This window comes from Myodes glareolus, chromosome 8 (genome assembly GCF_982192425.1).
Source record: "Myodes glareolus chromosome 8, mMyoGla1.1, whole genome shotgun sequence".
Taxonomy (NCBI): domain Eukaryota; kingdom Metazoa; phylum Chordata; class Mammalia; order Rodentia; family Cricetidae; genus Myodes; species Myodes glareolus.
The window spans coordinates 110,121,222-110,147,363 of record NC_142033.1 but is presented as its reverse complement, the minus strand read 5'-3'; the positions used below and the strand labels follow the sequence as shown (position 1 = coordinate 110,147,363).

General features: G+C 40.5%; 1 protein-coding gene across 8 annotated transcripts in view; it reads left to right on the top strand.

Annotated features, from left to right (window-relative positions):
• LOC125397627 (protection of telomeres protein 1-like) overlaps positions 1 to 26,142 on the top strand; it is a 47,470-nt gene that overhangs the window by 13,557 nt on the left and 7,771 nt on the right. For all 8 annotated transcript variants that reach the window (XM_087909453.1, XM_087909455.1, XM_085692402.2 and 5 more), the window contains 9 exons: positions 1,608 to 1,738; positions 4,763 to 5,053; positions 7,997 to 8,152; positions 11,995 to 12,164; positions 17,181 to 17,269; positions 18,381 to 18,443; positions 21,054 to 21,210; positions 22,494 to 22,699; positions 24,427 to 24,562. In XM_087909453.1, coding sequence (XP_087765579.1) covers positions 1,608 to 1,738; positions 4,763 to 5,053; positions 7,997 to 8,152; positions 11,995 to 12,164; positions 17,181 to 17,269; positions 18,381 to 18,443; positions 21,054 to 21,210; positions 22,494 to 22,699; positions 24,427 to 24,562 — 1,399 coding nt within the window. The remainder of the gene's footprint in view (positions 1 to 1,607; positions 1,739 to 4,762; positions 5,054 to 7,996; positions 8,153 to 11,994; positions 12,165 to 17,180; positions 17,270 to 18,380; positions 18,444 to 21,053; positions 21,211 to 22,493; positions 22,700 to 24,426; positions 24,563 to 26,142) is intronic.

Here is a 26,142-nt window from a genome sequence, read left to right as displayed (position 1 = left end):
AGCAAGGTATCCATCCAAAAAGAATAGATTCCCAGAAAGCCAGAACAAGCAGTAGGGATAAATCCTGGTGCCACTGCCCGTGGCCCCTCAGTCTGCCCAGCCATGCCACTGCCAGCCACATTCAGAGGGACCAGTTTGGTCCTGTGCTTGTTCCTTACCAGCTCAGCTGGTGTTGGTGATCTTATGTTTATTTTGCCACTGAAAATTTATGTTGCAAGGTTATATATACACACACACATTAATATGTATAAATATATATTGATATATATATTAATCTAGGAAATAACCCCCCTCTACTGGTTGGTGTTTGTCATCTTGCCACAGAGCTAGATGTATCTGGAAAGAGAACAATCTTAATTGCAAAAATGCCTCCATCAGATTGGCTGTTGCCAAATCTGTGGGGGTATTTTCTTGATTGAAAATTGATATGGGGAACTCAGCCCAGTGTGGGTAGTGGCAGGTGGCCCCGGGCTGTCTAAGAAAGGATTCTGAAAAAGCCATGGGACCAAGGCGGTAAGCAGCGTTTACCCATGGCCTAGGCATCAGTTCCCACCTCGGTTCCTGCCCTGACTTCCTTCAGGGACGAAGTGTAAACTGAAATACAGTCTTTCCTCCCAAGTTGCTTTTGGCCATGGTATTTTCATCACAATAATAGAAGCACCAACTAAGACCTCTCCTACCCTGATTTCTTTAAATTTTCATTGTTGTTCTTCAGTAGGAGGGTAAATATTCCAATCTATTTTCTCATTGCCAAATAAACTCCAGAGTCTACACATCATTACCAAGCACTGGACAAAAAACAAACAAAACAAAACAAAAAAGGCAAGGAGAATCAAATGGTTATGAGTTTCACTGATTGTATTGGTACTGTTCCCCACAGTCAGTTATTTATTATGGAACTCCTGGACAGTCTGCTGACTTCCTGTTCTAGCAGGTGGATTTCTGCCCTGGCCTTCTTTGCCGGTGGCTGATTCATGCAGAGGCTCATTTGTACTTCTCACTGCATCCTAGGTGCAGTTGCCTTTCTCACGCTTGGTTTGTAACTTTTGAAGCCAAGAACCTGGGGAAACCATGAGTTTTCTTCCTGCTCTGGCCCATTTCCTGCCTCTTGTTTCTATAGCCGGTGTCTTCAGGGTCAGCGGGTGAATCTTAAGTGTGACGATGTAGGGTGCACAACCTCCAGATGTCAGTATCTTCAGAAGGGGAATATTTTAAATCAGACTTTTTTCCCCTAAGGAAAGTGTTATTCCTTTTGAACACCATTGCTTCCTTTTTCCTTATTGACTCTTACATATTTTGTCATTTAAAAATATCTACACTAATTTATTTCTTTGGATTTTTGGTGGCAATAATTTGCTTTTCTCGCTTTTTGATTTTTAACATTATGAAAAAGTTATTTGTTCTCTAGGAAAATAGCATATTTATTTTGTTTCATTACAAATCTGAAGGTTAATTTTTGTGGATTAATTTGGGAATGGTATCACATTTTCTTAAAAGGCAGTAATAGGGCAGAGTAGTATTTGTTTGACATTCTTAAATTAGCATATTCTTATTTTATGAATGATTTGAGATTTATTAATCTGTGTTAAATATTTTTTGTTTCCCAGATTATTGTTCAGTTGTAACAATTGTGGACCAGACAAATGTGAAGTTAACATGCATGCTCTTTAGTAGGAACTATGAAGACCTTCCAGTCATTTATAAAGTTGGGGACATTGTTTGTTTCCGTGGGCTGAAGGTATGATTCGTACTTTCTACGTTTACTAGACAATACTAGAACTGTATTGTTCACCAAGAATATCTAGTACTAACTGTATGGCCGCCTTTTTAGAGAGCGACACTTAGCATTCCAAGAGACAAGAAATACAAATGGGATCAGTTATCAGTCATGTGAATGAATTCACCTGCTCTCTTCCCTGACACGTGCATTTGAAGCTGTGTTTCTAACTCCTTTCAGTTTGTCTTCTCACTTCCATATGTAGTTGGTTTACCAAGTTTCCATGTGGAATTTGTCAAGGATAGGGGCATACATCCTCATAACTTCTTTTTAATTAATTTAATTTTATTTAAGTTGGGGTCTTACTGTTGCCCTGTCTAACTTTAAACTCCTGAAGCATGAGCTGTGTAGTCCTTATAAGCTGAGAAGGGGAAGATTAAAATTCAGTTCAGCTGAAAGAACTTGACTCTTCTGGACAACGCACCAGAGAGAAGCCTGTACGGACTGGACTGTACCGGGAGTCTGCTTGACCCCCCTCCCCCCCCCCCCCCCCCCCCCCCCCCCCCCCCCCCCCCCCCCCCCCCGCCCCCTGCATACTTGACTGACAGCTGTGTCGTCCGGGCAGGGCAAGGTCACTTGAGGATTGCAAGAACCGGAAACAGGAAAGGGATGCAGTAGGATGCTGCAGAGCCATCCTAGTGAGGCACCGCATTATTTTTCCTCATTACTATGACAAAATATTATCAGATGCAACTTACAGAAAGTTCAGTTTGACTCAGTTTCGTGGTAGAGATGTTGGCATTGCTCCTCACAATGCTGCCGGAGCAGCAAGCAGAGAGAGCAAGAGTAGACATTGGAGTGGTGTGACCCCTCCTTCCAGCAGCCTAGGCCCAGTGCTCCACAGTAGCCACAGACAGGGTACTACCACAGGAGCGGGAGGCAGGTCTTGCACACACAGTAACAGGTGCCTTGTCCAATACAGTAAGACATCACAAAGTCCGCCTTATCTCCCAAAGATTATAGGAAGGCTTCTCGTGCACATATGTTAAAAACCTACATGACTCCACAAGGAATACTGTTTGCAGGGTGAGTCCCACTAAGGAGGAAGGGCTTTGGGAAAACCCTGAGCTTGCTACAAATCCATCTTAATAAGGCATAAGTTCAGGCTTTTGTCCTTTCAGGAGCTCAGCTAGCAACTTGCCAAAATGAACAAAACTGCCCCTCCAATTCAGAACCTCTGCAGTGTTTGACTGCAGGGTCTAATGAAGAAGAAAAGCTCTGGGTACAAGTAGAGGAACTTAGAAGAAGACAGTTTTTAAAAAGCAATTAGACTTTCCAAATTAATTCCACAGGGGCACAGACATTAAGTCTGCTAAACAGTAATTTATCAGTAGATATTGTAATTTTTCCCAAAAGATTAAGCAGAGCACCACTTTCAGCAAATTAAGAAATATTAAATGAGTAAAAAGAAATCAGTAACAGAAACAGACAAATAGAACCTGAGAAAGAAGCAAATAGAAATTCAGTACCTAAAAGGAACAGCAAATGAAAAGTCTACTGGAGGGGTTAATATGGAATAGACCTTAAAGATGGAGCCAGACATTACCAGGTATGAAGTACCAGTACTAGATAAAAATAAATGGACCACAGTGGGCTTGGTGACAATTTCTATTAATGTAATTAGCATGTAGTTATGATACAGGAGAAAAGAAGTGGATGGGATGTGTATATACATACACATACACACATCCAGTCTTAGAAAGTCTCCGTATGGGAGAACAGTTGCAATGATTTTTATAAAATTTCATTTACCTTTAATTTTATTTCTAAATAAAATATTCTTCAGTAAAGTGGAACCTTTCCAAACAGAATCTTGTTAAGAAGTGGCAAAACTATTTGAGAGCAAATAAATATGAAGCTTTTTTGTTACTCTAGCAATTTCACTGAGCTAAATGAGTGACAGCAAGTGCTGTGTAGTAGAGCGTGCGGAGGGCGGGGCACGGAGAGCCTGTGTAGTAGAGCGTGCGGAGGGCGGGGCACGGAGAGCAGGGAGACACAGACACAAGGAGCTGTTGATACCCCAGGAGTTAAACGGCACCCTAAGAATACCAAGGGAACAGTAGGACATAGTCGTTGAGCAGCACAGACTGGGGGCCCAAAGGGGTTCCTGTCTGTGCAGCGCTCCTGGACCTGTAATGTCTTTAGAGTGAATATGTCCTGACTAACAGGAAAGTATAAATAAATAAATATCAAGTATCATGTGCTACCTACAAACTGCATTTAATATGAAGACATAAAATGCAACTGAAACTATAAGAAAAAATTATCAAGCAACAAGAAAATGAAATGACTATATCTTTCTATCAGACATGAAGTGCTACCAGAAATTTGTAAAGAAAAAGGAGAACATTTTATATGAGCAAAGTCAGTTTGTGAAGAAAATACTAAAACCACGTATTTGATAGTTATCCATTTAATAAATGAACCTGAAGACTCATGCAGCTAAAGTCCTTCCAGGCTCGGGAATAATCCTTCCACCATGGCCCAGCAGGCTCGGGAATAATCCTTCCACCATGGCCCAGCAGGCTCAGGAATAATCCTTCCAGCATGGCCCAGCAGGCTCAGGAATAATCCTTCCAGCATGGCCCAGCAGGCTCAGGAATAATCCTTCCAGCATGGCCCTGCTCGCTCATGATGAGGGTGACCTGGCCTCTGTTGCATGTGCTTGCTTCACACATTGGTGGGTTCTGGATTCTATTATACCACATAAATAACTGGCACATTATATTTTCCTGTAGGACAATTATACTTCAATAAATTAAACACATAAATGTAAGAATGCAAGTTTAGAGAATCGGGATAGCTTAGCTCCTGGTCTAAAAAGTATCAGCTGTACTGTTTTCAGTTGCGTGCTTATATACGCTGATACAGTATGCGTTGATTGTATTGTTTCATGAATTAATTCAGTAAGAATCTCAAGTTCTTTGGTTCCTGGGTTTCCCATCAGCTGTTTTGTTTGTTTTCTGCTTTGTCCCACATTATTAGATCCAACTGTATAACAACGAACTTCAGGGAATCAGCAACTATGGGTTTGCATCTTTGACACTTGATGGTACTTTAATGTCTCCTGCGACACTGCGCACTTCAGGCAGAAACTTTAACATCACTGCTCTGGACCACAGTATGGTAGAAGCCTTGCGGGCTTGGGCGTCCACACATGCGCCACCTCCCTCCACCGTACTGCAGCTCTCTGACGTCCACCCCATGCAGTACTGTGACCTGACCTGTCAGCTCCTGGGCAAAGCAGAAGTGGATGGGACATCTTTTCTTCTGAAGGTACATTTTAAACCCTTGAGGCTGTGCATTGGCACCGCCCGCCAGTAAGGAGCCAGCGGCGCTCTGGCGACTGATGTACAAACTATTTTATACTGAGTTAAGACGCTCGATGCTGTGCTCCTGCATTTCTCTGTGCTTTCCCTCGGAGAAAACACCGTTGTCAGATGTGTACTTTACAAGTATGACATGCTGCATTTATTTCTTATTTTAATAATAAAACACACGTTGGTTCTTTTTAGTGACACTGCAGGGTGCATTTCTGCTGCGTTGTGAAAGTCAGCGATCAGGGTCTGTTCTCATTCAGTCCAGCCCTGTCATAACCGCCTGACTCACGGGAGAGGCACAGATAAAACTGAGATGTTTCTTATCATTCTTGTTTTTAAATCAGCCAGAAAGAAAAATAAAGTGACATAAGTAATGCCCATGAATGACCTGCAGAAGGTCACTACTTAATCAAATTTTTTGTTGGACCATACTTTCCAGGATTTTTTTGAGCATATGACCAAGGTCCTGTGCTTAATCCTCTGTCCATCAGCAGAGTGTGGTGGTGCTTGGACAAGACTGCGGGCTTTAGCATTCCAAAGGAATGCTCACAGCGAGAATAGCGGCTTTATGTGAACAGTGCTGTGAGAAAGTAAATACTTAAAAGTGAGCGAGTGAAGGAGGCTACCCGGAACTGAAGGCAGCGCATGCTCACTCGTGATTAGATAAGCCGCCCATGTCCCCTGACCAGCCTAACATTCTTAACACATGACATTTGCCAGCCACTAAACATTCCCGAGCACAAAGACGCCGACTGTGTGCCGAGTTCCTTGAGACAGTTATGCTGAGAAAAGCAGTTAAATTCTGAGCCAAAGCCCCGCGAGCCTTTTAGTGGGTAGAGGCGAAAGTGCATTTTCTCTCTCGAGCACCGTGTGGGTAGATATATTTCTTTACATGCGTCATCCAGCTCTTGAGTAACTCATTTGTACGTTAGAGAAAGAGTTTTTCTTTAAAAAAAATCTACTCTGAGAATTTCATGCTCGTATGCAAGGAAATGCGATCATAATCCACTCCCACATCTTCCTCTCACTGTCCCTCATCCCTACAAAACACCCCACTCCCAACTTCATGTCCTCGACTTTTTTATTGAAATAGCTCAGTAAGTCCGCTTAGCACTGCCCATGTGTGCTAGAGTGGGCCCTTCTCCGGGGCGTGGTCCTCCTCAGTGCCGCACTTCCTCTCCAGCAGTTTGGAAAAAGTACACTTGGAGCAAAACCTGTTGTGTGGACTACTTATGTGTGATAGAATGTTCTTTAACTATATAGTAAAGTTAGAGACATGGACTTGTTGAAATAAACCTTAGTAATAGTCTGCTTATTGATATGCCTGCATTTATAGACTGAAAATGTCCAGACGATAGCAAAAATGTCTTTGGAGGTAAATATGGTAACAATATTCTCTTAACGACTTTTGCAGAATGGAGTTTTGATTTTTTTTTTCTGATAATTTTGTTCTTTGAGATATGGTCTCTCTACAAAGCCCTTGCTGTCCTGGCTTACTATTTAGACCAGACTGGCCTTGAACTCACAGAGATCTGCCTACATCTGGTATTAAAGGTCTGCACCACTACTACTGGCCTCAGACATAATTTTTAATTAAATATTAAAAACAGAAGCAAGCAGACATTATTCTCTCTGAATTATACCTGGTTAGTATGCAAAGTAATATAATTATTTCCTTTTTCAACCTTAGCACAGTGCTAACTGTGGCCCCCTTTTTAATAATCATGATGCATCCATTTCCGGCTTTCTCAGCAGCCCTATGTTCTCGTATCATTTCTGTTGCTGTGATAAGACCTCACAAGCAACCTAGGGAAGGGTTAATCTGGTTTATACTTGTAGGTCGCAATCCCGAGGATATCAGGGCAGGTGCTCAGTCAGGAACTTGAAGCTTGAAATTTCACACCAAAAATCCTCTAACTTTAAACGTAGAATTCATGCAAAACTCAGTAAGTATGACAGAAGTCATGGAGGATGCTACCACATATTCACTTATAGGCCAGCTTGTGCTTGGTCAGGACCATCTGCCTAAGGATGATGTAGCCCACAGTGGACTGGGCCCTCCTGTATCCATGAATAACCAAAGCAGTCTTCCTCACACAAGCCGGTCTGATCTTGGCAGTTAAGTGGGGCTCTCTTCTCAGACAAATCTGGGCTTTGTCAAGTTGACAGTTAACCAGATAACCATGTTTTACCAGTGGCTTATGAATGTATTTTTTATTCCATGTATGTGTGGGAATATGCACATTTCTACAGATGGCTGGAGAGGCCGTAAGACTGTGTCTGATCCCCTGAGGTTGAGGTTACAGGCAGTTGTCAGATGTTTGACGTGGGTGGTGGAAACCAAACTACGGCTTCTGCAGCAGCCTTGTCAGCTACTGAGTCAGCTCTCCGGCCCTCAGTAATCTTTAAAAATCATTGTACGTTTTGGTCTGTTCTTTTGTTTATACAGTGTTGGTATGGAGCAAATGCTTTTCAGTTGTAATTTGTTCAAGCATACTGTTTGTTTTGTTTTGTTTTTGTTACTCAGCTTGAAACTGTTCCAGTTTCATGATTTAACACCTCCATTCCATCTCAGAGCTTTTTCTTTGGTAGAAATGCAGAAGTCAGACGATCCCAAGGGCTAGGGTGTGAGCACAGTATCTTTGAACCCAGAATAGAAAAAAAAATCAGTCTACATGTGCACCAGGTTAATGTTTCATGTGGCATCGTATGGTGATTTTTCACATCTTCCTACATTTGTTATATGACAGACAGTTGCTGCTTAGGCATTCCATGGTCACAGAATAAGGGACTTCACACTTTAAAGCATTACAAATACCAGCGTATGTCTGCTCATTTTTAAATTTGACTCTGTTTTTGCAAAAATATACTTAAGGTTTGCTTTACTGCCCTGTGACAGGTATGGGATGGCACCAGGACGAAGTTTCCCTCTTGGAGAGTCTGCATCCAAGACCTTGTGTTCGAAGGTGACTTAAGTCACATTCTGCGGCTACAGAATCTGGTGATAGACATTGTAGTTTATGATAATCATGTCCAAATGGCAAAATCCCTGAAGGTGATGTTGACTAGAAAGATGTATGCTATTTTGTTTCTGTGTTCTTTTTAGTTGTAATTTTTGTTGTTATAGTTTTACTTGTAGATTTATGTTATTTAGAGTCTAGAAATTCATTTCAGATTGACTTGCTTTCAGCTTTTAAGTTTAGAAAACATATGTGTGTCTAAGTTAAAGAAAGCTCTGAACCCATCTTATGCAGCCATAAATTTTTATTGTAATTTTGAGAATATAATTATATCACATTATTTATCCCTTTCTTCCTCCAGACCCTGCCCTATATGTCCTTCCCCTTACTTACTTCCAATTCTTGGCCTCTTTTTCTTTGTTGTTAATGTGTATATTATTATGTTGATTCATAAATATATAAATACTATATGTTTGATCTTTATAGTGTTACTTGCATGCATGTTTTAATGTGACATTTGGTATTGGATAACCAGTTGAGGGGCTCATCCCCGGAGACTTTCTCCCACTCTCAGCACCGCTGGGCTGCCTGCAGTTCTTTGTTTAGAAACGAAGCATCATGGCCTTTCTCCCTTCCACATTAGATGTCTGTTGGTATCATCCTTGTTCAGGTCATGTTTAGGCAGCCTTGGTGATGAGACTTCATGGGTTTAGATTCTCCTCCATTTCTAGAAGACATATTGTCACCATAAACTCCCAGTTCCTCTGGCTCTTACATTACTATCTCATGTCATCTGGGCTTTCCATGATCCCTGGCTCTACAGTTGTGCGCTTTGGTTGTGGTTTTCTGTTAGTGATCTTTGTCCATTATAAAGAAGTTCCCGTGATGAGTGATCTCATCTGTGAACTACACTGTGGGTATAAGGTCGTGTGTTGAGAGGATAGTTAGGAATTATGCTGGTTTGTTAAAGTAGCAGTTGTAGGTTCTCTCCCAAGATCCATGCCTTCACTAACCCTGGGTGGTGGGCTAGGTGTCCGGCACGCAGGCTGCTGCTGCCTCCGTAGGGTTCGTGTGCCACGCTGGTCGTCGCTGTGGCTCGCAGGCACGTGGCAGGCAGGGCTCTTGGTTGCTTCTTTCTTTGGAGCCTCACCTGACACCTTCTCGTACCATGAAAGCTTGTCTTCAAGGAGGGGCCCTCAGGTCAGTTTCAGCTCAGGTTCGCTGTGAAACTCGTTTTGTATTAAGCTATTCTTCTAGTATTTTTTACAGATGTACAAGTACAAAATGACATTTTAAACTTTGTGTCTATAAGCTAAAATCATACTTATTAATACACACTCTTATCTTGATGCAGTCTTAAAACTGTAAACTATTCATAGTTGTTAGTACATCTTGGCCAATTGTGAACCAATAATTGTAGATTTACTACAGGAAAAAATAAAGATATTGTACTTTTTTGGTGAGAAAACTCTTGTTTTTAATAGTTCTATGTTGGTTAGACTTTTGCATTTTGTGTTTTTACTGACATTCCTCTGCTGTAGAATCCTACTCCATTATTGACAAGACCATGCAAGTTATAAGCATCAGGCACATTGCACAATAATTTACTCAAACTTTAACAAGATACAGCATTGTCTCCAGAAGGCATTTCTGAGAAGAGCAACTTGTCATCTTTACTCTGTGATCTGTTCAGAAAGATAAGTTCTCTCTGGCCTCTAAACCTTGTAGTGCAGTGTGGGGCAGGATAATAAACACCCGAGCACTCACTATTAAACTTCCTCTTGAAGATTTACCACAGTTATTTCAGGTTCCTCTGAAGCAAAGCTGCGTGTGGGACCTTCTGGTGTCCCCACTGTCTCTGCCTCTTGCTCTCCAGAATGCTCTTGACCTTTCTCTTTCATTCTCATTTTTAGGGGGAAAAAAAAAAGACATTTTCAGATGTCATGAAAGACACTGAAATTTCTGCCTCTAATTTTCTTAAATTTAAAAGTTAATGGTAAGGAAACCATGTTTTTGGCAGTTAAATTCCTGTTTATTAATGTAGTTTTTCTCTCCAAGTTTCAGTCTTCTTTCTGATCCTTCAAAGGTTACAAAAATCTGCTTTACTAATAAAAAAGTAAGAAGCATTCCAAAAATCACTGAGAAGTCAAAATTGCTTCATTTACTATCCTAGTAAATAATCCAAAAAAATATCCAAATGAATACTTTGGATCCCTCTTAGAGAGGAGCCGGTAAAGGAAGTTGGGGAAGAGTAGATCTGATACCTCCTCTTGCCTCCCTGTCCTCAGAAACACGCAGGGACCCACAAGAAAGTGAGGTGCCTTAGTGTAAAGGAATAGAGTTGGGAGAACGGGCCTTCGTCCCTGACCACTGTTTGTGCTCCGTCAGAGAGTGCAGAGTAGAAGCTGGCTTGGGCTCCTTGTCTCTCCCTTCTACCCCCTCTCCTCTCTCTCCATTTGATGCCTCTTTCCACTGTATTATGTCACCACAATGAAGCAGGATTTGTAGGGGGAAAAAAGAGAAAGGTGTGTGGTGGCATTTCATTTGTATTTTAATAAATAAAGCTTGCCTGAAGTTGAGAGAGTAAAACAGCCCCACTGGTCAGCCTTACAGCAGGCAGTGGTGATGCGCACCTTTAATCCCAGTAGCTCCTTTAGTTGCCGTAGAAACCGGGCGGTACATACCTTTTATCCCAGGGTTCACGCCTTTAATCTCAGAACTAGACAGGATTACAAAATGGGAAGGGACAGCTCTCAGTCTCATTCTGAGATTCCTGGAGGCAGGATCGCCATTTTTGGACTGCGGTCATGATCAGAGTCAGTAGCTGACTGCTTTGCTTTTCAGATCTTCAGTTTGAATCCCAATTTCTCTCTGGGTTTTTATTAATTGTGCTTCAAGGGTGCCTACTCACCTGCTACAGTCAGGAATGCTATTTTTATGCAAGTGAATGAAGTGTCCTTTTCTGCAGCCCTTTGTTCGCATCTACACAAACATCCGGGCAGTTCACATTGTTGTCTTGTCCCTTTAGGTGGAGTGGCAGTCTCTGTTCAAATGGGGTTGCCCAGGCTAGGTTTGAACCCATGACATAAACAATACACAGTGTTCCCCAATAGCTGGTACTAGAGACTTATACCACAGCACTACATCTAAATGTCTGTGGCTTTGAATAACCTCCTACGTGTTCTCACTTGAAATCTCCATTGGAAAAAAACGTCTAGTTAAAGTTGTTTTTACACTAAACGTAGCAAAATAGCCAAGATTAAGTCTAACATCGTTATTTCAGAATTCTGGCTTAATCCTATATTTTACTATACGGAATATATTTTGCAAGATGGTGATAAAAGTACAAATACTTTATTAAAAACTTTGATATCAATAGAATTTGTAGGATGGGGAAAAGCACATGGTGGCACATGCCTGTAATCTCATCAGTCAGAAGGCTAACGCACAAGATTGCTGTAGCTATCAAGAAAATTATCTTGTTAAAAAAAAATGAAGGTCATTTTTATGTAGTTACATGTTTATAAAGTTTTTCTCCTGTCTCATAGTGACAGGATATTGTTCCTCATATTTAATCTCATTTTAAATTTATTCAAGCAAATTCTTTTCAGAAATAACTATCAAAAAGAATTTTATTTAGGTCTTAGATTCCTTGAGTATATCCTATTGATGACCCTCTGGGATTGGGCCTGTTTGCGTTGTGTAGTGAGCGCATGGGTGTGTGCACAAGCAGGCCCCCTCGTGCACGGTCTGATAAGGGACCCTGAAGCTGCTGGGGGCGGGGGGGCCAGAGCTTCCCTGCTACCACTCTCCTCTGGGTAGATGCCGTCCTTGCTTGTTGAATTGCTACCTCATTTTGGTTTTGAAATTATCAACTATCAGAAATTGTTTTCATTAGGCCCCTTTTCTGAAATGATCTTCTTAAATAATCTTTCAGATTGGAAGCTTTCTTAGAATCTATAGCGTCCATACCAAACTTCAGCCCGTTAATTCAGAGTCCATGACTTCACTGATAAGGTTGGAGTTTCATCTTCATGGAGGGACCAGCTACGGTCGGGGGATCAGAGTCTTACCAGAAAGTAACCCTGATGTCGATCGGCTGAAAAGGTGAGGTTTTTTTTTTTTTTTATATCCCTGCTTGGAAAATATAAATATGATCATCATTAGGTTAATTTATAAGGAAGTATCATTCCTGGGCTGTGTGTGGCCTTTGTCTTTTCCCTGCTTCTCCTCATGGACTTGTGGAGAATTTAACTCCGACTCTAGCCCTGACTAGGCCAACTGGGCCTCTGACCTTCCCATTCCAGTCTAGGCAGAGTGGGTCACTGATATTCTTCCTTAGACCCATCCCCATACTGTTTATTTTTTTAAATGTAAGCCAAGTGAAAAGTGACTCTTAGTCCAAGTAGTGAGATGTAGTAATGCCAGTATTATAAGTTTTTCAAAAATTAAATTTGTCAGTCTACTGTGTACAGAAAAATGTTCATATTCTAGAGGGAAAATCAATGCATCTTCAAAGAGAAAGCACAACGTTCTGTAAACTGACAAAATTATTGTCATATCAGTTTTAATTCATTTCAGTTGCTTTTAACATTAAGTTTCTATTTTACTAGTTCTATATTATTATAGCTCACAGTGTACAGCATATTATTTAACTTTTCCATTATTTTTTCTTAATTAAATCTTTTTTATACAATACATTTTAATTATCTTTTTCCTATCTCTTCCCAGGTTTTTCCCTCCTTCCTACAAACCTAACTCCATGTATTCTCTCTCTTAAAATAAACAACAACAAAACAAACAGGAAAACAAATCAAAACACACACGCATACACAAGAAGAAAATCAACAGACTGAAAATAACAAAGCAAAAAGTGCATCTAAAAAAAAATTACACAGAGTTCCTTTTGTATTGGCCAAATACTCCTGGCATGAGTCCTGCCCCCTAGAGCGTGGTCAGCATGCTCAGTGACTTTCCCTTGTCAGCATGTGTTCTTTGTTAAATTAGCGTCTTGGTTTGGGGTTGGACTTTGTGTCCACCTTCCCCTCTCAGTGCTGGGATTTGGTCTAATTTGATGTGTGGGTCTTATGAATGCTGTTGCAGTCTCTGTGAGGTCATGGATACATCCACCTGTTGTTCCTGGAAGGTGCTATATCACTGGAGACATTAACCACCTCTGGCTCTTAGAGTTTTCTGCCTCCTCTTTTTCGTAGATTTCTGAGCTTTGAGGGGAGGGCTTTGATTCAGACCTGACTGCTTCAAAGTCTCTGTGTTCTCTTTATTAATTGCTATCTACCACAAAAGGAAGCTCTCCTGGAGAGGTTGAGTGATGCTCTGCGTGACGGATCCACCAGTGTGTCATTAGGGGTCGTTCTGTTGCTGTTCCTTTAGCAGAAAAATAGTTTTCCCATAAGGCCCATGGCCTATCTAGTCTTTGGTTCTTGTCCACATAACATTGTCATGCATGGGTACCATGTAAGAGAGGTTTAAAATCTAATTTTTAAAAGTGGTGAGTAACTTCTATAACATTTGTGCCAATATTGCACTGGTATATATTGCAAATCAGTGTCTGCTGCAGGTTACATGGTTTGTAGCTGGGTGAAATTGATTCTAGCTTTGAACTTCATTATTTTTTCCTATCACTTTTTTTCTTTTAGGTATTATTTCTTCTTGTTTTTCTAGAGCTTTTGAGCATGTTCTTACATTATTAGTACAAAATACCTCCAGTGTTTTGCTGTCGGCTCTAAATTTACCTCTTAGATCCATTTTCATTGTGTCCCGTAAATTTAGGTATGTTATATTCTCATTTTCATTGAATTCTATAAAGTTTCTTGTTTCCTTAATTTCTCCCTTGACCCAGTTCTCTTTTCAGTAATGGTTTCTTCCGTGTCCACAGTTCATAAGCTGCTGTTGACTGCGTTGTTGGTGTTCAGCTTTGCTCCATAGAGGTCAGATGGGATCCAGGGAGTTATTTCAGTTTTCTGGTATCTGTTGAGACTTGGTTTTTGTCCTAATACGTAGTCAGTTTTGGAGGAAACTCGATAGACTGCTGAAGAGAAAGTATGATCTTTGGTATTGGGGTGAACTGTTCTGTAAATGCTGTTAGGTCCACTTAGCTTATGATGTTGTTCAATTCAACCATTTCTCTGTTTTATCAGGAGGACCTGTCCGTTATCAGGGGTGAGGAACTGAGGTCAGTCGCTATTAAGGTGTGAGGGTTGGTGTGTTTTTTTACTTACAGTAATGTTTCTTTTATGAATTTGGATGCCTTTGTGTTTGGTGCATAAATATTTAGAATTACAACATCCTTTTGGGTTTTTATTGGGTGTGGTAGTGTCTTTCTATCATTTCTGCTTTGTTTTGGCTTGAATTCAATTTGTCAGATATTAAAATCGCTACATTTGCTTTCTTCTTCGTTCCATTTCCTTGAAATACCTTTTTCCATTCTTTTGCCTGAGGTGGTATCTATCCTTGAGGTTATGGTGTGTTTCTTGGGTACAACAAAAGGATTGATCCTGTTTTCTAATCCAGTCAGTATGTCTTTTTATTTAGGAATTGGGGCCATTAATATGGATAGCTATTAATAAATAGTTCGTATTTATTAATTCTTAGTGCTTTCTTATTGTGGTGTGGGCTTCCTCCCCCCTCCTCAATTTAGACCAACTTCTAAATTTATACAAATTTATTCCTTGTATCCTCTTGAGTGTAATTAACCTTCTCTTCAGACTGAAATTTTCTTTCTTTCTCTTTTCCGTAGAGTTGGATTAGTTCACAGAAATCGCTTGAATGTGTTTTTATTGTGAAATGTTTTTCTTTCATTGTCTGTTGTGATTGGTAGTTTCACTGGTACGTTTGTCTGAGCTGGCATCCATGATCTCGGTCCAGGCCCTTCTGGCTTTAGAGTCTCCACTCTAAAGTCTGCTGTTATTTTCATAGGTCTGTTTTTATGTGATACTTGGTCTTTTTCCCTTCCATCCTTTAATACCCTTTCTTTGTTCTGTTTATCTAGTCTTTCCATTTTGAGGATCATGGGGAGTTTCTTTCATGGTCCTTTCTATTTGATTCTGTATGCTTCTTATACTTTGATAAACATCTCTTTAGATTGGGAAATTCTCTGTTGTTATTTTGTTGAAAGTATTTCTGTGCCTTTGACCGTTTTATCCGTCCTCACTTATTCCTGTTATCCATGGAAGAGATCTTCCCATGGTGTCCCAGTTTGTTCCTGTTATCCATAGAAGAGGTCTTCCCATGGTGTCCCAGTCTGTCCTGTTATCCATAGAAGAGGTCTTCCCATGGTGTCCCAGTTTGTTCCTGTTATCCATAGAAGAGGTCTTCCCATAGTGTCCCAGTCTGTCCTGTTATCCATGGAAGAGGTCTTCCCATGGTGTCCCAGTCTGCTGGTTAGTCTGACTTTTCTGTCAGTTTCTTCTACCCTGTATCAAGACCTAAAGGTCTCTCTTCCATAGCTTGTACTCTGTTGGTGAACTTAGAGTTCCTTGCTTGACATCTTTACTTTTTCATTTTCAGGTTTTATTTCAGTTTGTGTTTTCATTAGTATTTTTTTATTAAATTCTACCTTCATATCTTGAATTGTTTTCATTATTTCAACTGTTTGAGTTTTCAAATATTTTATTAAGGCATTTATTCCTATCATCTTTAAGGTCTTTAAACATATTCATAATTGCTATGTTAAAGTCCTTGTTTTATATTTTAGCTAAATTGCTCTGCTCAGGGACTATTGCAGAGGAGTTGCTGCCTTCTGGAGGAGCCATATGGCCTTGGGTGCTTGTGTTTGTGTTTCTGTGCTGAGCTAGGCGTCTGGTATGAGGATGTTCCGGATGTTTCTTGGTGTAGATATCTAGTTTTGTCTGTGTTGGGTAGGTGTTCTGTTCTTTGATTTGTTTTGCCCAGTCTGTATCCTATCCAAGTATGGCAACTGTGGGATCCCTGCGTCCCAGTGAAAGGTGATGGCTGCAGCATCCCTTGTAGAGAGAGAGAGCTGTTCTGCTAGTTGGCAGGGGTCACAGAGGAATGGAGATGTGTAACATGACGGGCCAGCTTGTTGGGGTATTTGTCCCGCCCGGGTACCCCACAGCTGGCAAGCCCCAAAGAAAATTACACACAGAGATCTCTGTAAGGTTATAAACTGATTGGCCCATTAGGTCAGGCTCCTTATTAGTCCTTGTAACATATATTACCCCATTATCCTTATCTATGTTAGCCACATAGCTCAGTACCTTTTTCAGCTGGGCAGGTTACATGCTGCCTCTTCGGTGGTCTGCACAGGAATGGCGGAGGGAGTTTCCTCCTCCCTAGCCTTATCCTATTCTCATTGCCCCGTCTCTACTTCCTGTTTGGTTGACCCGCCTATACTTCCTGCCTGGCCAATCAGCGTTTTATTAAAATACATGATTGACAGAATACAGACAATTCTCCCACACCAGAGATGGGCTATAAGGAGAGGCTGAGAGGGGTGACGTTGAAGAATTAGTGGGATCTGGGTCTGTACCAAGACCCTGAGTGTCCTAAGTGGATGTGAACAGGGAGGAGGGGCTCCTTAGGTAGGCAGACTGCAGCCATACAAAAGCTAAGTGGAGACTAAAATGAGGAGGACAGGAAGAAGGATGTTGGTCTCCCCTGGGTCTCAGCCTAGTGTGGCAGAGAGGGGTTCTGCTAGTCAGTGGAGTCAAAGAGTCAAAGTGGAATGAAGATGGATGAGCTAGAAGCAGAGGCTAACGCGGACTGCCAAGCGAACTGCCAGGTCTAGCTACAGGGGAGAACAGAGGCTCTTTCCATACCAACTGGCGGTGTCCCTAGTAGATGCTGCTTGCTTTTCCAAACTTGAGTGACAGTCTCTCAACTGCGAATGTAGCCATTCAATTCCCAGATAGTGTGTTTGTTTTTGTAGTATTATAGTGACTGGCTCATCCACTCAATATCTTTTTTACCTTTGCTCTTAATTTTGAGGATGTTGTAGTCCTCTGACAGTTTTATAAAAGCCATAGACAGTTGGGTAGAATCTGGCACATTTTATGATTGTATGAACTCCTAAATTTAATGAATAGAGGTAAATTGCCGTATTGACTTTCTTACTCCATTTGACTTCACACTTTTGTGTTTCAGAACTTTAGAATCTGTAGATTTGGCAGCCATTCAGCTCTCAAATGATACCTGTCAATCAGAGGAAGAAGACAACTGTTTAACACCTTCAGGTAAGGACGATGTGTGGCTGACATTTTACTTCCTCATGATCCCACGAGCACAGTTATCCTTTAGAATGTTTTCTTCCGTCTCTTTACACATGTTGTGCATGTGTGTTCACATTAAAACAACACCTTCAGAATTTGTCCTTGTCGTATCCAAAACTAAGCGTGTCTGTTTAGTGTGTATTCACACTTTCAAATTAGAGTAACAGTGATTACTTACTTTATGATATGGGTATAGTTTTTTTTGTATTCATTGAAAAAAAATCTGATTGGATTTCCTAGGCAACAACTGTTTTGCTTATCAGTTTCTAAAAGGAGCAAAGGTTCCTTTATCTTTATCTTAACTAGTCCATAGCTTTTGTTCAAGGGCATCTTGGATTTTGATGCAGACTGGAGTCATCCAGATCTCACAAAGCTATTCTTTTAGTAGAAGTTAATGGACATGTGTGTATGCTTTCGTGCTGGGCTCTGTGGTCGTGCTGGAGCATATGTCAGCAGCTCCTGACTTGATGTGGAGTGTGAGGAGTGATGGGAGAGCGTCTAGTTAGAGTACCTGTTCCCTTTTCATGTTTATAGAGCCCCAGTGCCTGCCAGGACATCAAATGAGCTAAATGAATTTATTTCGTGGCTTCTGTTTTCCACTTGTGAGTGTATTGTGATGTATGTGCTCTCCCTTACTAATAATTTTTAGTCGTTGCAAAATCATTTATGAATTGTCTTCCTTTCTTTGTCAACAGTCAAAGTGTGGGTTGATTTCTAAGTTCTCTTTAATATGTTGGTTTGCCAGTCTTTATGACAATACTATAGTTTATTGACTACTGTGTCTCGAAGTCATGCAGTATAAATACATTAATGTTCTTCTGTCGTGATCTTCAATTATCTAAATTCCCCTTTAAGACAGGAGAAATGTTGCCTATCAATTTTTGTGACTAGCCTGTTATTTTTGTTAGAATTATGTTGAATTTACAAATAAACTGGGGGGAAAGACATTTGAACATTTATATATGCTTTCTTCAGTTTCTGTGGATAGTGTTACGTAGTCTCGGTTTTACATTAAGTTTCTAACAGATATTTTAAAGAGCTACATATTGTGTTATTTTCTTTTCTCTTCCTGTAGACTCTGGCTCAGACTTGGTTTCACTGTACGCAGTAGAAAGATGTCAACAATTCTGTGCTACAAGTAAGGCCACTTCTGGTACAGTGACTAATGCACATGAACCTGCTTAGTAAGCCCACCTTTGGTACAGTAACCAACTCACAGATACTTGCTTTGCATTTCCCAGATAATCCCTTCGTACCTATGAGTGACAGTAGATCCTCATAGGGACACTTAAAGCTTATATTTAGCTTTTATTCCCTGCCTCATCCTACAGTGGTATAAGATAGAACCCATACATGTACATATTTCTATATTGAATATGTGTTTTAATTTATAAATAATTAAGATTTATAAAATTTGTAGTATTCAACATGTTCTAAGCTTAATGATATAAATTCTACTCTGACATTAATTTCAATAAAATTATGTAATGTGTTTAACATTGTACATGTAAGAAACTCTTTACCCTGTGCCCCAGAACAATGATAGTACATATTTACCAGATACATCCTTGTTATATCATCTAAGTTGTGGTCAGAAGTTCATTAAATAGTTCATTAAATGTATGGTGCTATGCAGTGGGTGTTTTTCCTGTTGGAGAAAGGAGGTGGAAGCATGGAATGGGAGCTGGAAAAGAAGCCTTCTAACCAGGCCTTCGATGTTATACAAGAGTTGTCGTAGGTGCGCTGCTCAGAGGCAGGACCTCCAACGGCAGGCAGCATATTTAGTGCACATGAAAATGTTCCGGGTGTCTCTGGAGGAAAAGCAGATTCCAAAAACATTCTCAGCTAACAGTAAACAGCCAGTCTGCGACAACACGCTCCTCAGATTAATGTTAGTGATAGGTTAGAATCCAGTGAGTAAACCCAGGATGTCTGAACTCAGCTTGCTAATGAGGAAATAAACTGGGATTGGATAGAAAACTCTGTGGTCTAAAATGGCTACCTAATGTAAAAAAGAAAAAATACTAAAATAACATTTGCCAGCACAGTGGTAATTATTGGTTTGTGAGTCTGTGGCTTTTAAACTACTAGATTCTAAATGTTTGATAAAGAATAACACGTTTACCTTTGCAAGTTAGAAGGATGGGGAATTGGTTCAGAATGGATTAAGCTAACATCCTTTAATCAGCTGCTCACCAGTTCGCTCCCCTGGGGGAGAAGGGGAGAAGTCCGTCCTCATGGGTCCTTCCTTGGGTGTATTGAGACGTACACTGTCATATATGTAGTCTCTATGCCAAAAAGCATGGTCAGATCTCAGGCTGAGAAAAACAAACTAGCTGCACCAAAGCAGATTTGTACTGAGCAAAATAACCACTTGCACCCCTCAGACCAGCGTCGTAAGGTAAGTAGGCAAAGGAGCCTGAGCACATGAAAGATAAATGTGCATTGTTTAGAACTACAGCAGAAAGGCAAAGACAGCTGGAGAGAGGTAAGTATCTGACAATCCCATAATAGTCTTAAATCTGTGCTAATTATTTGAAGCAGGCACTGCAGCTATATGAAGGAAACACATTGTTTGCATGAAATATTAAAGTGTTCAGGGGGCGGCAGATCAGGACATGATATATATAGGGAGAGGCGGAGCAGAGAGCAGAGTGAACGCGCCGGTATATAACTGTTTATGAATCTTTTTAAAGCATGTTCAGGGGGATTTTATGTTCTCACTGTATTTCCTGAAAGTAATACAAAGTTTAAAGTTTTTGAAACAGTGTCTCAGAATGCAATCTGAAGCAACTGTTTCGTTTTACTTTAAATTGATCAAGTCTGCCTGGCAGGGAAGTATTTCACTGCAAGCACTCGGCTGTTTACCACAGGAAGGAGATATCTGTGAGGGTCTTAAAGCTGTGAACAGAAGTGATTTTCCTGGGTTTATGAAGTTTACAAGGCTGTGTACAAGTTTCGTTCTCTAAACTAGGAAAGCGCACCCTAGAACAGCTAAGAGCCTGAGGAGCAGCTCCTGTGCTAAGCTGTTTAGGGTTAGACTCTTCCCAGTCAGCCCAGTTTCCTGTATTCCAGTTCCGTAGTTCTGTTTGCCAGTCACTCGCTCTGTTCTCAGGCCTTCTCTTCCCGTGTCACTCTGACTGCTTCCCCTCTTCATCATTCCCTCTTTCACCATCTTCCCTTTCTGCCTGCAAAATAAATCCCTTCTCATGCAAACACTGTGATAATTGGGTTCCGCCAAATAACCGTTTCCAACTCACATTCTGGCTCTTTGATAAAGGACAGCTCAGTAAAGTCTTGAACCCAGGTCAAAAGACCGTGTGACAAATAATATTTGGTGAATGTGTTATTTTTAAATATCTCTTGATCAAATTCTAGTTATAAATAACATAAGCTACTGCCTGAAAATATTTGTCTAAGAGATTGGCAGTGAGCAGTTTTACATGTTCTACAGGTACCATTCGTTTTATTGGTGAAATAAACCTTGCTGTTTTCCATAAATTAGACTTTCCTGGGAATTTCTATTCGCCCCACAGAGAAATACTTTTGTGCTTCGTATATAATTAAAATATCCGTTGTCCTGCTGTGCACCTGGCTCTGTGTCCATGGACCAAGTGCACATCTCGAATCACTGTGACTGTAGCTGAGATTAACTTGATTTTATGGTATATATTTGTTTCAGGGAAGTTCATGATGAGCATACCTGAGACCTGGACTTTATTTACTCTTATGCAAATGTTCTTTACAGAGCTTACAGATCAGCACTGTTTAGAGAAGACACCACTGCGCACCGTTCTGAAGGGAAGCGCCCCTCGACAGTATCGGATCCTAGCAAAGCTGAGATCCTACGAGCCCAGAAGGCTTGTCCAGTCTGTTAAACTTCTTTGTCCCAAGTGCCATTCACTGTAAGTATTTTCCAATTAAAAAGTTTTCGTCTCATATTGTTTGACTGTATGCCTGCCCATATGTGTTTGCTTGGGTGTGTGTGGTTTTAAGCCCTAAGAAATGGGTAAATTATGATTTAATTTGTTGTATTTTAAAAGAACGCTAATGGTTTAAAGGGAAAGTGCTAAATTACTACAAAGAAAATGTTTTGAGTCATTCTTAGTAATAATAAATAAAAATGGATATTTTCAGGCTTGGAATCTAATGTTTGGTAGCTTTTATACAAATATAGTAAGTGCAGTACCTTCATTCCAGACATCAGCTTTTATGTATAAACATGGACACCGAGCGTTTTTTATTCTCAATACATATTCATCTCAAAACATGATAAAAGAGTTTTAAATCCTGTTTATTTTTTTCAATGCAGTGAACCATAGTTCCTCAAAATACAGAATGGCATTTGGAGAAATACAGGTAGTGCAGAAACATGCACATTGGGATAGTGTATATCTTAGGGTTTTTATTACTGTAAAGAGACAGCATGAACGCATAACTCTAATCAGAAAAACATGTAATGGGGTGGCTCACTCATGATCTCAGAGGTCAGTTTGTTTTCCCTGTGGTGGTGGTGGTGGTGTTCAGGCAGATGCCCTGTAACTGAGAACTTTTCCAGAATAAAGTCATGCTATGATGTCCTTCTAGATAAAGCATTTTAGAAAGTGTGAGAGAGAACCTAAAGATCCACTGCATGCCCACCTGGTGACAAAATCAGGAGAGGCACTTCAGCCCTTTAATTCCAAACCATGCCATTTTACCACATGGTAGTTAATTACGCTGGTATGAATTACCAATTATTAAAAACAATGAAGCTAATAACTTTTTAAAGTATGTCCCCTGTGACAATGAGATTAACTGGGGTGAAAACTTGTTCAGGACAACCAATTGGGACTGGGAATAACTGTAGGTCACCTTGGGCTCTATACTGGGCCTGGATCATAGAAATGGGTCAGTAGGTGTTGCCAAGCTTGATGATGTGACCAACATGGTAGGAGATTGTTCTCTGACCTCTACAGACTCTGTAAATACAACCTCTCTGTGATTATGGGAATGGATTTATCTAGCCATATGATGTTAAACACCTATTGAATAAAATTTGTTAAATCTGAAATTAAATTCAATTCATTAAATCTTAAATCCCTAATTTAAACAAGCTTAGCTGATTTAATTTGAGTAATTTATTCAATTGGAATTTTTAAAGTTATACCTACATTTTTCACTAATAATTTGTCATCAATCATTTTAGGCAAGAAGTTCCATGTGAGGAAAATGTGGATAAAATTTTTCAAGATGCTGCAACTAAGTCCCCAGAGAGCAAACTGCAAGGTACGCCACTGTATGACTCAGAAGTCTGGGCCACCAAAGACCAAGGAGGGCGCCGTGTCACCGTCCACTTTGTGAAGATTGACGGCGTCCTCCCTCTTTCAAGTGAATGCCTAATTCTGATAGAAGGTGAGACACTTGCGATTGGATTTTTCAACTGTTCTTTTGTATATTTTCTCCCCATTGTTGTGCTCTGTATTTTATGGTACTTTGTACCTTTGAAGTAAAAGTGCTGCCAATTTAAATTTCTCAGCACAGGATATCAGATTCAAATGTGTGAGCACACACATCTACTTGAATTGCACGTTCATAGTGTGCATCGAACTTGCATTTACCCACATTATGGATTCCTGTCTAATCTCATCAGCTCAGAGTGGATTTCATAAATTATATGAAGCTGTCATCTTGGCCTCTGGGTGTCACTGTTGGGTCATAATACTGGGATGAAAATCACCAACCGTAGAGTAAGGAGCCTAGAAAAGCCATGATAATTTGTCAGCTCTAAGAGATGGAAATTGTGCTATTTCCTGTCCTTTTTCCACCTAATTCATATGTAACAGTTCATTTTTTCTTTATCATGCAAAGTTTAAATTTTTTTCTAAGCTTGTGACTCCCTTTGCTGTGTATTTCTGTGTAACACTTGCTGTGGGAGGTCCTTCTGTGTCTGTGTTGCTTTTATTGGTTAATGAATAAAGCTGTGTTGGCCTGTAGCGGGCAGAATAACCAGGCTGTAAGAGATATAGAGAGAGTGTAGATGAGTCAGGGAGACACTGTGTAGCTGCTGGAGGAGGTAGATACCCTTACCAGTAAGCCACAGCCTCATGCCAGTGTACAGATTAATAGAAATGGGTTAATTTAAGATATAAGAATTATTTGATAAGAAGCCTGAGCTAATGGGCCAAGCAGTGTTGTGATTAATATAGTTTCTGTGTGAGTATTTGAGTCTGGGCGGCTGGGAACCAGAAAGTAGTCTCCATTTACAAAACGGCACCAGCTTGGGGCAACTACATCCACATAAAACCTGAGCGAGCTTGGGGAGGAATTCTAGACACAAAAGGACAGAGTTGAGCACGGCTTCTCGGCAGCTACTTCTTCTTTCAGACAGGCTCTGTTTACTAGCAGTGAACAGAGGTGTGGCTCCCCTAAGAGAAGGCTTCCTGACTCAGCATAAGAAGCAAAAACTGCAAGACTTCTTTAAACAGTGACTTTCTGGTTCGTGCTGGTGGCACAAACTCTGGCTCTTCCGGGAGGTCCTAAACTTAAATGGGGTTTGTGAGCCGTGTGCTACAAGTTGATCAATGGTGACACAGACCCGCTGCTCCCCTGCAGCTGGGGCGGTGATCATGCCTCACAGAGCTGGCAGTGAACGTACCTCCAACCACGCTGGACTGGGTAGAGCCAAAAGGCAAAGCAGCTGTAGTTGTAGCCACGCCACTTAGCGTTTTAAGAAGCGCTCTTGGTCAGAAAATGATTACAGATATGCAATGAAGACAGATGGAGACAAAAATAAACCTCTGAACGGGTCACAGTGTGTTTGAAATGTACGTAGGCTTGCGAGAGAGAAGGGAAGGAGTATAGACAGTTATAAAAAGAAGTAAATAGTTTAAAGAATAAAGCAGTCTTTTAAGAGACAGAGTACAGACAGTCATAGATTAAAGGAGTAAAGAAAAATAAACCATGTAAAGATGGGATATACACAGAGTCTGGATGATGTACATTATTGTTTTCTATGAATATTTTGACTGCAAAGAGACTTTTGATTCTGGGGGCAGCTAAGTTAAACCAACAGCTTACTTACTTCCTGCATCTTGTTCTGATTCCATGTGGCTTTGAAGAGTTTCTTTATTGTTTTACAGGAGGACGGCTCTGTGAAATCTCTAAACTGTCAAGCATGTTTGGCGGTGTGATCCCTGTGAGGTCCGGCCTCGAGGACCTGGAGCTCCTAGACCTTGCAGCACCATTCCTCATCCGAGGAAAGGTGTGTCACTATGGGTGTGTGTTCCTCTCGAGCATTTGGGAATTACAACTGTGTCTCCATTGCTTATCCTCCAGCTGCCCTATGTGCAGTTGATGCTATTGTGCCCGCTCCTACTTAGAGACAGTTCTCAAGGAATAGTGATTGCATCCCAGGGATGCAGGTTGGTACAGGAGCAGCAAACTTTCCCTTTCTAGTCTGGTGGTGTGTGACGAAACAGTAACCATGCTAGGGAGTGATAACAAGCAAGGGCTCTCTGTCGGTGACTGTGTGTGGCGTGTATCCTCACTCAGTGTTTCTTGTGTGTTTATAGAGGTCTAAGCACTCTGTGTGCAACATATAAAGCTTACAACATTTTGTATCTCAGACACAAACTAAACTTGTTTCTTGCACAAGAATTGAGGTATCAGCTAAAGGGACATTTCAGAGTTGCGAACTGAGTAAGTTCCAGAACTGCATACAGCATTTTGCAGAGTTACTGCCACTGAAGACTGGCAGAAGTGTGGAGCCTGCAGCTGGAAGGAGGGCAAAGTAAAGCGCCCTATAGTTCTGATGAAACAGTCGCTCTGAAAATGCTTTGCTTTGAGATCTTGTTACCCCATATCTCGACTCCCTCATTTTCTTTTTAAATGCATAGCATTTGTTAGTTGTTGTTATAATGAACCTAAATTTTAATTTTCACTAAAAATTTACTTTCTGCCATTGTCATAGCTGCATGATTGTGACCCTGAAGGTCACCAGGGTAACCGATGGGCTTCGCTCTTGGTTTTCTTTCATACACAATGGGTGAAAAGCTTCAGCAGTAAAATAAAAATGAATGTCTGTACTTAATTCTCTGAAGCACCCAGTGTCTTTATATCTTTAAATGTCCTGGAAGGTTATATACCACTTAGTTGAAATATCAAAATGCATCGTTTTCTGTTGTTCTTTGAATAAGTCATTGACTAGGCTTTGCTTCTGACAGGACCATCCCTCATTCTTTTCTCTCCCTTCATTTCTTCTAACCTTCCTAGTACACAGTGCTGAAGTCTAACCCCAGACACCAAGAGTTAGTACCAGCTTGCTCTATCAACTTGTCTAATATTAGTGATTTATTTTTTATTCCATTATCTTTTCATTATTACTGTTAGTGAAGAAATATCTATATATTTAATGGTTAAATGAATCCTCTTTCCCAATTTATAAATTACAAGTACTCTCGAGTTCTAATTTTTATTCAAATATATTTTGTAAGCGTATTTTCTTACTACACCCCATACACATTTCATCTTGCCTAATAAAATTAAATTACTGATATATCCACAGGACAAGTTGTACTGAATGACATTCAGTTTTAGCAGTTGTCTTGTCTCAGATGTTCTGTGTTCCAGACAGTAGCTGACTTGCGGGCGTCATACACGATGCCTCTGAATTTGTGCTCACTAGAAACAGTAATTTGCCTGAAATCCAACTTGTCCCCAATGTTGGTTCAGAATCATTTTTTCTCGCTATATTTTTTAACACTGACCACTAGATATTGCTCATAGAGCCATAAATTCAGTGTTCCTGCAACTTTTCTCTTATGTCTTTTTGTTTTAACAGATAAGAAAATTAACAG